Genomic DNA, 13,487 nt, shown 5'->3' with positions numbered 1-13,487 from the left:
AAGAGGATCAGATGGGCTTCATAAAGGGTTGCAGATCCTCCAATAATGTTAGGAGGCTGCTTAATATAATTCAAGCATGCCAACAGCAGTCAATACAGGGATTGGTGAATTCTCTAGATGCAGAGAAGGCATTTGACAGAGTTGAGTGGCAGTACCTTTTCGATACTCTGGAGCGGTTTGGTTTGGGTGAAGTCTTCATAAGATGGGTAAAGGTTCTCTACAGTGGCCCTCTCGCTGCGGTCACCGCCAATGGGGTACGATCAAGCAATTTTAACATTTTTAGGGGCAGCTGGCAGGGCTGTCCCTTCCATCACTGCTTTTTACATTGGTGATTGAACCATTGGCGGAGGCCATTCCCAATATATCAGCTCCAGAAGAGGGGTCAAAATTACATAAGATTTTATTGTATGCAGACAATGTCCTTTTTTTTGAAAAATTCAGCAGTTTCGGTGCCTTGCCTGATACAATGCATTCGCGCGTTTGGCACTTTTTTGGGATACAAGATTAATTTTGCAAAATCAGAGGCTATGCCTATAGGTGGTCTTACAAAGGAGCTGGATCTTGAGGGTGACTATAGTTTCCCATTTCGGTGGTCACAGGGGGGTTTTGTTTGAGCATATTCATTACTCCAGTTCTGGATAGGTTGTTCAAAGCTAATTTATTTGATAAAATTAAACAAGACTGTCAAAGATGGGACAAGACGGTCTCGTGGTTGGGTTGAATAGCGCTCATTAATATGAATATTCTCCCCCATTTGCTTTACCCTATATGGATGCTCCTTCTGATTTTCCATAAGCAAACACTCAGGAGGCTGAACGGCTGGTTCAGCTCTTTTATTTGGCATTGTAAGCGGCCCCTCATTAAATTGGCTAAACGGCAACTGCCTCACAGATTGGGAGGAGCGGACCTTCCTGACATTAAAAATTACCAGTTAAACTTGCTTTTATCCTTCGTGAGTGTGTGGGCTTGTGTGGACCCTTTTTCAATATGGCTAGATATCAAAGCCTCAAAGGAAAGGTGCCCCCTTACCAGTTTGCTGTTTTTGGACAAAATGAGGACAGTTAGGGAATATTGCCATAACCCAATAGTCATCAATACTGTTAAAGCATGGAGGACAATTCGGCAGAGGGAAGGCAATATTGGCAAAACATCTTTGTTTATCCCATTAGTGGTATGCCGGGTTTTCAACCAGGGATGATAGATTCAGGATTTAAACGTTGGGCAGCTAGTGATGTGTCTTGCACGGGCGATTTATTTGAGGGAGCCGTAATGATGTCCTTCGATCAGTTAGTATGGAAGTACAAGTTATCTAATAGAGACCTCTTTCGTTTTTTTCAAGTTAGGGATTTTATTTAAAAAAAAGCACACTTTTGACTGATCCCTGCAAATCTGACATGGCAGGGGGCGGTGCTAAGTGCTAATAGTACACTTTCTGGCAGTACTTTATATCATCACCTGGGGGTTGCCCTCTCAGATGAGTTTGATTGACTCTCTAGGGTTTGGGAGAGAGAGCTGGGTGTTGAAGTTTCCTCAGAGGCATGGGAGGATATTTGGGAGAATGCAAGGAAGATATCAATTTCCAATAGGACCCATGCTTTGCAACTGAAGATTCTCCACAAGGTCCAATTAGCTCTGGACCGTTTGTCAAAATTTAAACCGGGGTATCTCCAGCATGTCCCAAGTGCAAGGTCTGTATGGGCACTCTTACCCATTGTCTCTGGTCTTGCGATGGGCTTCAAACATATTGGAGTGCTGTGGCGGGTTCAATGGAGAGGATTTCGTGTGTAAGGGTGGAGAAGCACCTTATCTCTCTCCTTCTGAGCCTGTCCATTGTATTCCCTGCATATGCGCATAAGAAAAAACTTTTTAATATTCTCACGTTCTGTGCAAGAAAGAATATCTTGCTCAGTTGGGTATCCGAAAATCCCCGGGCCTGTTGGGTTGGTGGAAGATTGTTTTGAAGCATATTCCCTTGGGTTTCTCACAAATATGGTACACTACAAAACCGAGAATTTTTATAAGACATGGCAGCCCTTTTTGGAATACCTGGACACAGAATTATCTGCCACACTAATAAGGGCTTTTATATAGCCATAATGATTGTGTTTTACGGGTCCAATATCCAGGGAGGAGGAACTGTGAACGTATGAGCATTTTGTTTGGCTTGGCTGAGTTATTATTATTAATTAGTTTGTTGTTGGTTATTATTTATTTAGTTAGTTAAATAGCCAGTTTGTATTTTTTTATTCTATACTTTTATATATATGTTTATACATTTGTACATGAGGGTGTGTTGGGTGTTTTTTACTTGTATTGTTTTGTACTTGTTGCAATATTAAAAAACCTATTTTTCCAATAAAAATATATTTTTTAAAAAGTTGCAACATGTGACATTCCCAGAAGGTCAGAGGTGACACAGCTCAAAGGATTCCCTGAACATCAGCTACAACAAAACTATTTCCATGCTGTCCATGCTGATCAGATTCTTCAATTGTGAGGAGGCCCACAGAACAAATGTAATAACTTTCAGCTTGAATACACTCAAACAATGAGGAAACTATCACCACCCAGAACCAGTTACATGAAACACAATGTTTCCAAATCTATTATTTAAATTAATAGCTGTTTATTGATTATGATAATAAGTAAGGGAGTTTTGAGAAGATGTGTAGCTCAGGTTGAGGTTCTGGATGTAGGTTTGCTCGCTGAGATGGAATGTTAGTTTTCAGATGTTTCATCACCATACTAGGTAACATCTTCAGTGAGCCTCCAGATAAAGCACTGGTGGTGTAGCCTGCTTTGTATTTATATGTTTGGGTTCTTTGGGTTGGTGATGTCATTTCCTGTGGTGACATCATTTCCTATGGTGATGTCATGTCCTGTTCTATTTCTCAGGGGGTGGTAAGTGGGATCCAAGTCAATGTGTTTGCTGATAAAATTCCAGTTGGAATACCATGCTTCTAGGAATTCTCGTGCGTGTCTCTGTTTGGCTTGTCCTAGGATCGATGTGTTGTTCCAGTTGAAGTGATGTCCTTCCTCATCCGTATGTAAGGATACTAGTGAGAGTGGGTCATGTCTTTTTGTGGCTAGTTGATGTTCATGTATCCTGATGGCTAGTTTTCTGCCTGTTTGTCCAATGCAGTGTTTGTTACAGTCCTTGCACGGTATTTTGTAATGAACTTGAAAGACCAAATACAGACAACAAGCAAAACGAATATCATTTATATTCTACCCATTTGTCCTCAAGGACAAAAGACTAACTAGGGAGAGAATAGGGCCCCTTAAAGATCAGTAAGGCTGCCTATATGGGGAACCACAGGAACTGGGTGAGATACTAAATGAGTATTTTGCATCAATGTTTATTGTGGAGAAGAATGCATATGCTAGAGAACTTGAGGAAATTAAAAGCAATATCCAGAAAAGTGTCCATATTACAGAGGAGGAGGTACTGGGTGTCTTAAAATGCATAAAGGTTTATACATCTCTGGGACCTGATCAGTTCGATCCTAGGACTTTGTGGGAAGCTCGGGAAGTGATTGCTGGGCCCCTTGTTGAGATACTTACATTATTGATAGCCAAGGGTTAGGTGCTGGAAGGTTAGATGTTGGCTAACATGGTACCACTATTTAAGAAAAGTGGTAAGGAAAATCCAGGGAACTATAGACTTTTGAGCCTGACATTAGTCAGGGAAGGTTGTTGGAGGAGATACTGAGGGACAGTATTTACATGTATTTGGAAAGGCAAGGACTGATTGGGGATAGTCAACATGACTTTGTGCAGGGAAATCATGTCTCACTAGCTTGATTGAGTTTTTTGAAGAAATCATGAAGAGGATTGATGAGGGCAGAGTGATGAAAATGATCTATATGGACTTCAGTAAGGTATTTGACAAGGTTCCGCATGGTGGACAGGTTAGCAAGGTTAGATCACATGGAGTACAGGAAGAACTAGCCATTTGAGTACAGAATTGGCTTGAAGGTAGAAGACAGAGGGTGGTGGTGGAGGGTTGTTTTTCAGACTGGAGGCCTGTGACCAGCGCTGTGCCACAAGGATTGGTGCTGGGTCCACTGCTTTTTGTCACTTATGTAAATGATTTGAATATCAACATAGGTCGTATGGTTAGTCAGTTTTCAGATGAGACCAAAATTGGTGGTGTAATGGACAGCCAATTATCTCAGAGTACAATGGCATCTCGATTAAATGAGCCAATGAGTTGAGGAGTGGCAAATGGAATTTAATTTAGCTAAATGTGAGGTGCTGCATTTTGGAAAGGCAAAACAGCACAGCAAATCTACACTCAATGGTCATGTCCTGAGGAGTGTTGCTGAACAAAGAGACGTTGGAATGCAGGATCAGAGCTCCTTGAAAGTAAAGTCGCAGGTGGACAGGATAGTGAAGAAGGTGTTTGGTATGCTTATCTTTGTTGGTCAGTGCATTGACTATAGTAGTTGGGGTCAAGATTAGTGTGGTGCTGGAAAAGCACGGGAGGTCAGGCAGCATTCGAGGAGCAGGATAATCGATGTTTCAAGCAAAATCCTCATCAAGAATGAGGCTGGGAACCTCAGGGAGGGAGAGATAAATAGATGGGGGGGCAGGACTGGGGAGAAGGTAGCTGAGAGTGCAAGAGGTGGAAGAAGGTAGGGGTAAAGGTGATAGATCAGAGAGGTGGTGGGGCAGTAGGTGGGAAGGAAGATTGACAAGTAGAACAGGTCATGAGGACAATGCTGAGCTGGAAGGTTGGAACTGGGGTAAGGTGGGGAAAGGGGAAATGAGGAAACTGGTGAAGTCCACATTGAGGCCATGGAGTTGAAGAGGTAGAAGATGAGGCGTTCTTCCTCCAGGCGTTGAGTGATAAAGGAGTGGCGATGGAGAAGGCCCAGGACCTGCATGTCCTGAGCAGAGTGGGAGGGGGAGTTGAAATGTTCGGCCATGGGACGGTGTGGTTGATTGGTGCGGGTGTCCTGGAAATGTTCTCTGAATTGCACTGCGAGAAGGCATCTGGTCTCCCCAATGTAGAGGAGACTGCATCGGGAGCAACACATACAGTAATTGATATGTGTGGAAGTGCAGGTGAAACTTTGATGGATGTGGAAAGCTCCTTTGGGGCCTTGGACAGAGGTGAGGGGGACGTGTGGGTGCAGATTTTGCAATTCCTGCGGTGGCAGGGGAAGGTGCCAGGAGGAGAGGGTGGGTTGTTAGTGGGCGTGGACCTGACCAGATAGTCGCAGAGGGAACAGTCTTTACGGAAAGTGGCTGAGGTGGGATGAAAGGTGAGGACCAGGAGGGTTCTGTCCTTGTTGTGGTTGGAGGGATGGGGTTCGAGTGTGAAGGTGCAGGACATGGATGAGATGTGTTGGAGGGCGTCTTCGACTGCATGGGAGGGGAAATTGTGGTTTTTAAAGAAGGAGACCATCTGGTGTGTTCTGTGGTGGAACTGGTTCTCCTGGGAACAGATGTGACAGAGGCAGAGGAATTGGGAATACGGGATAGCATTTTCGCAGGAGGTAGGGTGGTGGAGGTGTAATACAGATAGCTGTGGGAGTTGGTGGGTTTGTAGAAAATGTCAGTATTGAGTCGGTCATTGTTGATGGAGATGGAGAGATCCAGGAAGGGGAGGGAGGTGTCAGAGATAGTCCAGGTGAATTTAAGGTCGGGGTGGAATGTGTTGGTGAAGTTGATGAACTGTTCAACCTCCTCAGGGGAGCATGAGGTAGCTGTTGAAACTTTATTGCTGGAACAGCACAGCAGGTCAGGCAGCATCCAGGGAACAGGAGATTCGACGTTTCGGGCACAGGCCCTTCTTCAGGAATTTCCTGAAAAAGGGCCTGTGCCCGAAACGTCGAATCTCCTGTTCCCTGGATGCTGCCTGACCTGCTGTGCTGTTCCAGCAATAAAGTTTCAACTTTGATCTCCAGCATCTGCAGACCTCACTTTCTCCTCGAGCATGAGGTAGCGCCAATGCAGTCATCCATGTGGCGGACGAAAAGGTGGGGAGCGGTGCCAGTGTAACTGCGTAAGATAGACTGTTCCACGTAGCTGACAAAGCGACAGGCATAGCTGGGGACAATGCGGGTGCCCATGGCTACCCCTTTATTCTGGGAGGGGTCAAATCTCCAGCATTTTCCATCCCCACTTCCGCCTATAGGAGTCGGGGTGTTATGTTGCAGTTGTACAGGACATCGTTTAGGCCACTTTTGGAATGCTGCATTCACTTATGGTCTTCTTGCTATAGGAAAGATGTTGTGAAACTTCAAAGGGCTCAGAAAAGATTTACAAGGATGTTGCCAAGGTTGGAGGGTTTGAGCTATGGGGAGAGGCTGAATAGGCTGACGCTGTTTACCTGGAGCGTGGGCTGAGGGGTGACCCTATAGAAGACTATATAATCATGAGGGGCATGAAAAGGGTGAACAGCCAAGGTCTCTTCCCCGAGATAGGGAATTTAAAACTAGAGGGCAAAAGCTAAAGGTGAGAGGGCAAAACTTAGAAAGGGCAACCTTTTCAAGCAGAGGATGGTACTTGTCTGGAATGAGCTGCACAAGGAAATGGAGGAGGCTGGTACAATTACGACATTTAAAAGGCATCTGGATGTGTGCATGAATAGGAAGGGTTTAGAGGGCTATGGGCCAAATGCTGGCAAATGGGAATATTTTAACTTAGGATATCTGGTCAGCATGGACAATTTGGACCAAAGGGTCTGTTTCCGTGCTGTACATCGCTATGACTCTATGAACTAAGGAATCTTCTGAAACATCATCCCTCCTTATTGCTGTAATTGACCTCTTGATCAATATTGCAACACCACCTCCTCTTTTGCACCATTCCCTGTTTTGCATGAAGTTTCTAAACCCTGGAATATTGTTCTGAATGTCCTGCCCCTCCTTCAACTTATCTCTGTGATAGCAATGATATCATATTCTTGTGTGTTAATCAATACCCTCAATTCATCTGTCTTACATGCAAAACTCCCAGTATTAAAACAAATGCAACCCAACCTTGCTGTGCTCCATTGTGCCTTGACTTGACTATATATGCTTCACTCTAGAGTCTGACATGCATTTTCTCCTTTATTTGTTTGCATATCACCCCCTACTATACCTCCATTCAGTATTCCCCCCCCCCCCCACAACATTAGTGTAAACCTCACCTACAGCACTAGTACCACACCCCACCACCCTGCAAGCGGGCATCAGAGCCGCCCCGCATTTGCCATGGGACTATGCCTACATCAGGAAACAATAAGAATTCATTTTTGTGTTTTAAACAGCAGTCGCAGCTTTAAACCCACAAAAACTCAGCAGCTGCCAGCCTGCCCACGTGACTGGGAGATAGGAGACAGAGGACAGATAGAATCCACACTAGACCAACATTACCCATGACTCATGGGCCAAAACTCCGGGATTAATTAAATATGGAAACCCATCTCCTAATCACATCAAGAGACTGACTGAAACACACACATACCCATCGATACGGAGCCATTCTGACACAAAGGACAGGCATCCACCAGACAGGTACGGACAGACCAATACACACCAACACCCCAAGGGAACAAAGGGGGGTGCTAGCCCCTGCCCTCACAGAGAGAGAGACAAGCAGATAATACCCAGACCCATTTTACATAAACCAATTAGCATCCTATTGTGTGTGCCCTGCAACTCTCCTGGGACGGCAGGAAACAGCCTATTCGCACCTACTCCAGCGATGATGGGGAACTATCATCCCATTCATCCTCAAATCCCACACATCCTGACAACTAAAAGTATATAATATGAAGCTGTGCGCGGGAACAGCAGAGCAGCCGAGATTCGGACCTCAGCTGATCTCCGCCGGCGTTACTGCAGTAATAAACATTCCCAATTGTTGAACCGCACTCTGGGCTCGGACTGATATCACTTAATCCGCGCTAACAATTGGGGGCTTCGTCCTGGTTAACGACGGCTGCTGGATTCCTGCGACGGCATTGGGTGAGTATCTTTACTCTTTTACTTCTCGCATAGAAGTCTCCCAGTGCCCCGCAAGGGACTTCACTGCCGGCCGTTATCTGAACCTGTGAACAGAGTGAGTCCAGCAGTCGTGTAACGGTAGAGTACTCTTTAAAAGTGTGTGTGTGTGAGTGATCCTTTGTAACGTGGGACTGACGACTTTAGGTACGAGACCCCGACAGATTGACCCCCCTGTTTAAAAACCGACCAAACAAGCCTTCCTGGTTGACCTCTGCAGTGGGAGTTCGGGGACCCCATTGTACGTTGAGCCCAGTTTTAGCGCCTTCCTTGCGTACGCGGTAGAGGCTGGGAGGTCTACGCGCGCTACAAGAAGGGAAGTCCTCCAAACCAGCCCGAGACGCGGGGCCTTTGGGCCAACCGGCGGTTATACGCTCTGCCCATTGACCTCGCGGTCCGAGGTATTGGCCTCTGTAGGATCAGGCACGGTTAGGTCTGACTTCATGCCCCCCCCCTTGCACTCGGGCCCTGGTTCACGCCCAGTGTTTGTGGGGTACACATGGCCGCTGAACGTCAGGCGGTGAGAGAGAGACTCACGGAAACCCGGGGTTGCGCGCTCGGGAATCGACACGCGCCCCGTCTGTAACTATCCCCCCCCTGCCCAGGTTGACCCGCGGGGCTAGGGTTCGATTTACAGGGAGTGGGCTCCCCGACTGGGAGATTAATAAGCCAGTGCCAGCAACATCCCTTAGCACGCCTGCTAGCTTTACTTTAAAGTAGTTTCTGTTAAGTTACACCCGCTGCGCCCCTACCATGGGTGGGAGCGCGGCCGAAGACCTAGATTGGGGGCCAGAGGGTTCCCTTACCCGTTTTATAGCCGACAAGAATAAGAAACTTATTAAGGCTGTGCTTTATTTCAATCCTGATGAGTGCAAGCCAAAAAGCTTCAACCTCAAGTCTCTTTTTAGACATGTTTTAAGTTCAGTACTACCAAACAATTATTTTTACAAGATGGTTCCATTTTGGGGCTGTCAGTAAATTAGGGTAACATAGAGGCAGATTTGAATTTCACCGACAGCAAACTGGATTGTTAAGATTAAAGGTGTCCCTTAGTTGTTTTCGTGGGAAGGTATTCACACTTGTAGACAATGGTAGATTGTGTTAAAAGTGAATGGACTGTTAGTCTCCAAGTCTCAGGTATTGAGAATGCCAGACTATAATTTCTTTGGTTTAACTTAGTTACTTGAGTCCAATAGTTGGAAACTAAAGGTTAACAAATGAACATTTCTATCTGGCTGGATACAAGAAGACTCATATGATTCATGCTGCCATGGAGATTGACCTTGACAGACGAGGGGTCTACAAAAAGCCATTTGTAGGACTGGGTTATTGGCTTTCCAAAAGATATCCCAGAAGTTCACAAGTTAATCTGCCAGAATCAAAGAGGAAGCCAAATAGCAAAGTTAACAAGAACAAATTTCTATGTTTACCTTGCGGGAATGCAGATGGAACCTCATGCTCAAATTGGAAAGGCCAAATTTTTAAGGATTTAAAATGAGGCTGCAAGATTTGCTTAAGTTGAGCTGGGGAGATAATGTCCAGGAAGCTGCTGGAAAGGAAGACTATTGGCAAAAATATGACAGAACAATTAGAATTTGAGCATGAATTCCACATTGATTAGACCCAAATACTCCATACAATGAAGGTGATGATTTAATTGGATTGTTTAAGATAACTAAAAGAGTTGAAAGGGCAGACAGAGAGAAACGATTTCCTCTGACAGTCGAATCAAGAGCAAGACTGTGTAAAATTAAAGCCAGACAGCAAAAGGATAATGTCAGGAAGCATTTCTTCACACAAAGAGTAGAAGAAACCCTAACCTTTCACTTTGTAAAAAGCCTTGGACCCTGCAGGTCAATTCAAAATGTTTAGACTCAGACCAGGGCATGCACTTTACCGGACGCGCAATGAAACTGGCCTGCCGCCTCCCAGGCATCAGACAGCGCTTCCACGTCCCGTTCCATCCCCAGAGCTCCGGGATGGTCGAGCGCATGAACCAGACCCTCAAAGCTGCGATCGCACAGGCGATCGCCGAAACAGGGCAGGGCTGGGTGGACGTTCTGCCCTGCATACTGATGCGCTTGAGGGCCACCCCAGGCCGCTCCACTGGCCTCACTCCCTTCGGACTCATGATGGGGAGGTCCATGCGACTACCAGAGAATGTCATGGTCGGGGGGGAAGACATGGCCCCCCTGAGGGACAGGATGACGCGCTATATCAGGCAGCTGGACACGCAGCTGCGGGCCCTTAGACAAACTGCACGCGACCAGCAGGACATTAGGGACCAGGCAAAACTGCAGCTGCATCTGCCCGCCCAACCCCTTCCTGGGGTTGGGGACAAAGTCCTGGTCAGGGCCGCCCCCGACCGGCCCGGCTTCACCCCCCGGTGGCTGGGACCGCACAAAATCATCCTCACCAGCGACACGTGCGCCTGTGTCGACATGAAGGGAAAGGGCAGGTGGAAACACTGGTCCCAGCTTAAACCCTACCCTTAAGCCCCGACCAGACAGACTCTGCCCCCCCCCCTTTTTGACTTGACTCTAACCACCCCTCTTTCTCCTTACAGTGCAACGGGTGGACCGGTTCCAGGGAGACCTGCTCCTACACACACTAACCCTACACCCTTGGTAAGGGTGCCTCTCTCCCTCTCTTCCCACAGATCATGCTTCACCGGTGCACCGCTCTCCTCCCTGCTCTCCTCTTCGCCCTACGACTAGTGCCTTCCTTCCCCGAAATATATGACAACTTCTACCGCCACGGTGTTGCCTTCAACGCGTCCGACGCCATCTGTATTCCTGCAAGGGGAAGTTCTCCCGGGCGTACAGACACTCTGTTTATTCTGCACGTCGGAGCACGACCCGCGGCCGACCTGCCTCCGGCGTGCTGAGGCGATGGACTTGGGGGGTTGCATGTTCGGGACAATGTGTGCCATGCCAGAGGACCTCTCCTCTGCCCCGGCCTTTGATGCCTTTACCGTACGGGATTTGTCTGTTTGTGGATATTACGAGCCTACTGATGCCGCGGTAGTCTCTTTGTATTTGTGCTTTCCACCCGCCCCGACCACACCGCCCCTGACCACGACTCCCGAGATATGGCCATGCCCCTCTCTGGGACCGGGGCCCACGGGGGGACTGGTATTGTGGGACGAGGGAGAGGCCCTTTATGACAACATCCGACATGAGGTCGTGCCTGTGCTGGTCAATATATCGGGCATCCGGGTACCGGACTATTGCACAGCACAGGTACGCAACCTATACGCCATGATGGGGAAGGAATTTATAGAGAGGGCCATAGATGCCATGGGGGCAACCCACTACCGAAATGACATACATAACACGCACACACAACGACACAGACGGGACATAGTCAACGATGCTCTCACAGGACTCAACACGGGGACATCCGTAGTAAACTCCCTAGACATCCAGGGCCTTAACGAAAAGGTCGAGCAACTAAAAGGGGTAATGAGGGACCTGCTACAGAGGTCTCTCACAGATCAGGCAGACCAGGCACGCCTGGGGGAAGAGGGAGCGTACATCCAGCTCGACGGCATTGCAGTCCTGGAGACACACGCCCACACCATTAACCGCCTTATAGACCAGGAAAGGGAAAACACGGCCCATATCAACGAGGGGCAGCTGTGCCATGCGAATGGCCTGTGGATGGTAGCCCAGATCCGGCATAATCTTGACCAGGTCCAAAGGGGGGAGGTGCCCGACTGGTTCGACAGTGCCAAACTGGCCTCACTCGTGGGGCGCTCCGGGCCGCTCGACAGCCAGACTCTGAAGAGTATGACCAGAGTATACCCAGTGGTTCCCGACTGTGAGGTCAGTGAGGCGATCGGAGTCGGGATTGTCCTCCTGATCCCCGTGGTCACCCCAGAGTCGGGGCCATTTCCCCTGTTTCACATTGAGAACATTGGAGTCATACGGGAAAATGCTTCCCTCAAATATCGATTAGATCACCACACAGCCATATCTCGAAACGGCGCTGTGTACGGGGTGCCGCTTACAGGCTGCAAGCAGCGGGGGGCAATTACCATCTGCCCTCACCCCTTACGAAGGAGTGAAACAGTGGACTGCGAGTTCAACTGGACACAGGGCTGCACCCTTGAAATCGAACCCACGGGCCCCCACTTCACTAGGGTGGGATATGGTGGGGGAGGACGATACTGTGTCTCCACTCTTGAAACCTCATTTTGGTATAATGGATTGCAGTGCCCGATTCCCCAGCACGAGTTCTGCTTCACCCCCAGGCGCCCAGTCACGGTTGGGCAAGCTCACATCTCAGTGGTCCGACGACAGAACCCCGAGTCCATACAAATTACTGATAAATTCAGGGACACCCTCATGAAATATCAGGAGCCTGAACAAGCCCCCATCCCACATTTGGCTGAGGTCTTACGGGAGCTTAGGACCCGGGTAGGACACTCGGTGAAATTGTATCACCAGTTGCGGTCGCATGTAAAGGATTTAGAGGAGGACACAGACACAGCTCTGCAGTCCCAGGGGTGGGCGCAGAGGGTGTGGGATTGGGGCCTGAACATAAACATCCATCCCTGGATCCGAATCATCTCGCACACCATTGTAGGCATACAGTTACTGCTGGCTCTGGCCTGGCTCCTGGTGGCATGTCATTCATGCCGCCAGCACAAAAAACGGAAGGCCAGGAAGAGCATGCTCCACGCCATCGACTCCTGGCGGGCGATCAGGCACGTGAGCTCACAGGGCTCGAATTAATATGACCTTCTCCCGGGACTATCCAAAGGCCCCATGACTGCAGCATGACGGCCGGCGGAATGTACCGGGCCAGGAACCGACTTTTAAAATATCGGCATCGGGGGTGTGGACGTGTCCAACCCCTTGCCGAAAGGGGGGACTGCAAGCGGGCATCAGAGCCACCCCACATTTTCCACGGGACTATGCCTACATCAGGAAACGATAAGAATTCATTTTTGTGTTTTAAACAGCAGTCGCAGCTTTAAACCCACAAAAACGCAGCAGCTGCCGGTCTGCCCACGTGACTGGGAGATAGGAGACAGAGGACAGATAGAATCCACACTAGACCAACATTACCCATGACTCATGGGCCAAAACTCCGGGATTAATTAAATATGGAAACCCATCTCCTAATCACATCAAGAGACTGACTGAAACACACACATACCCATCGATACGGAGCCATTCTGACACAAAGGACAGGCATCCACCAGACAGGTACGGACAGACCAATACACACCAACACCCCAAGGGAACAAAGGGGGGTGCTAGCCCCTGCCCTCACAGAGAGAGAGACAAGCAGATAATACCCAGACCCATTTTACATAAACCAATTAGCACCCTATTGTGTGTGCCCTGCAACTCTCCTGGGACGGCAGGAAACAGCCTATTCGCACCTACTCCAGTGATGATGGGGAACTATCATCCCATTCATCCTCAAATCCCACACATCCTGACAACTAAAAGTATATAATATGAAGCTGCGCGC

The 13,487-nt window shown here is 48.2% G+C and overlaps 1 protein-coding gene across 1 annotated transcript; it reads left to right on the top strand.

Annotated features, from left to right (window-relative positions):
• Window positions 1-11,260: 11,260 nt before the first annotated feature.
• On the top strand, window positions 11,261-12,739 carry LOC148149614 (uncharacterized). Its single transcript, XM_087988562.1, has one exon. The coding sequence runs from the start codon at window positions 11,261-11,263 to the stop codon at window positions 12,737-12,739; it is 1,479 nt and encodes a 492-aa protein (XP_087844688.1).
• Window positions 12,740-13,487: the final 748 nt, after the last annotated feature.

Source organism: Chiloscyllium plagiosum, unplaced genomic scaffold (assembly GCF_037043375.1).
Source record: "Chiloscyllium plagiosum isolate Xiang-an unplaced genomic scaffold, Cpla_swu_hap1 HiC_scaffold_7, whole genome shotgun sequence".
NCBI lineage: Eukaryota > Metazoa > Chordata > Chondrichthyes > Orectolobiformes > Hemiscylliidae > Chiloscyllium > Chiloscyllium plagiosum.
This window is presented reverse-complemented; position numbering and strand designations above follow the sequence as displayed.

What these genes read in the sequence shown, in the direction of transcription:
- LOC148149614 (XM_087988562.1), top strand. Translation starts at nt 11,261, where the DNA reads ATGATGGGGAAGGAATTTATAGAGAGGGCCATAGATGCCATGGGGGCA.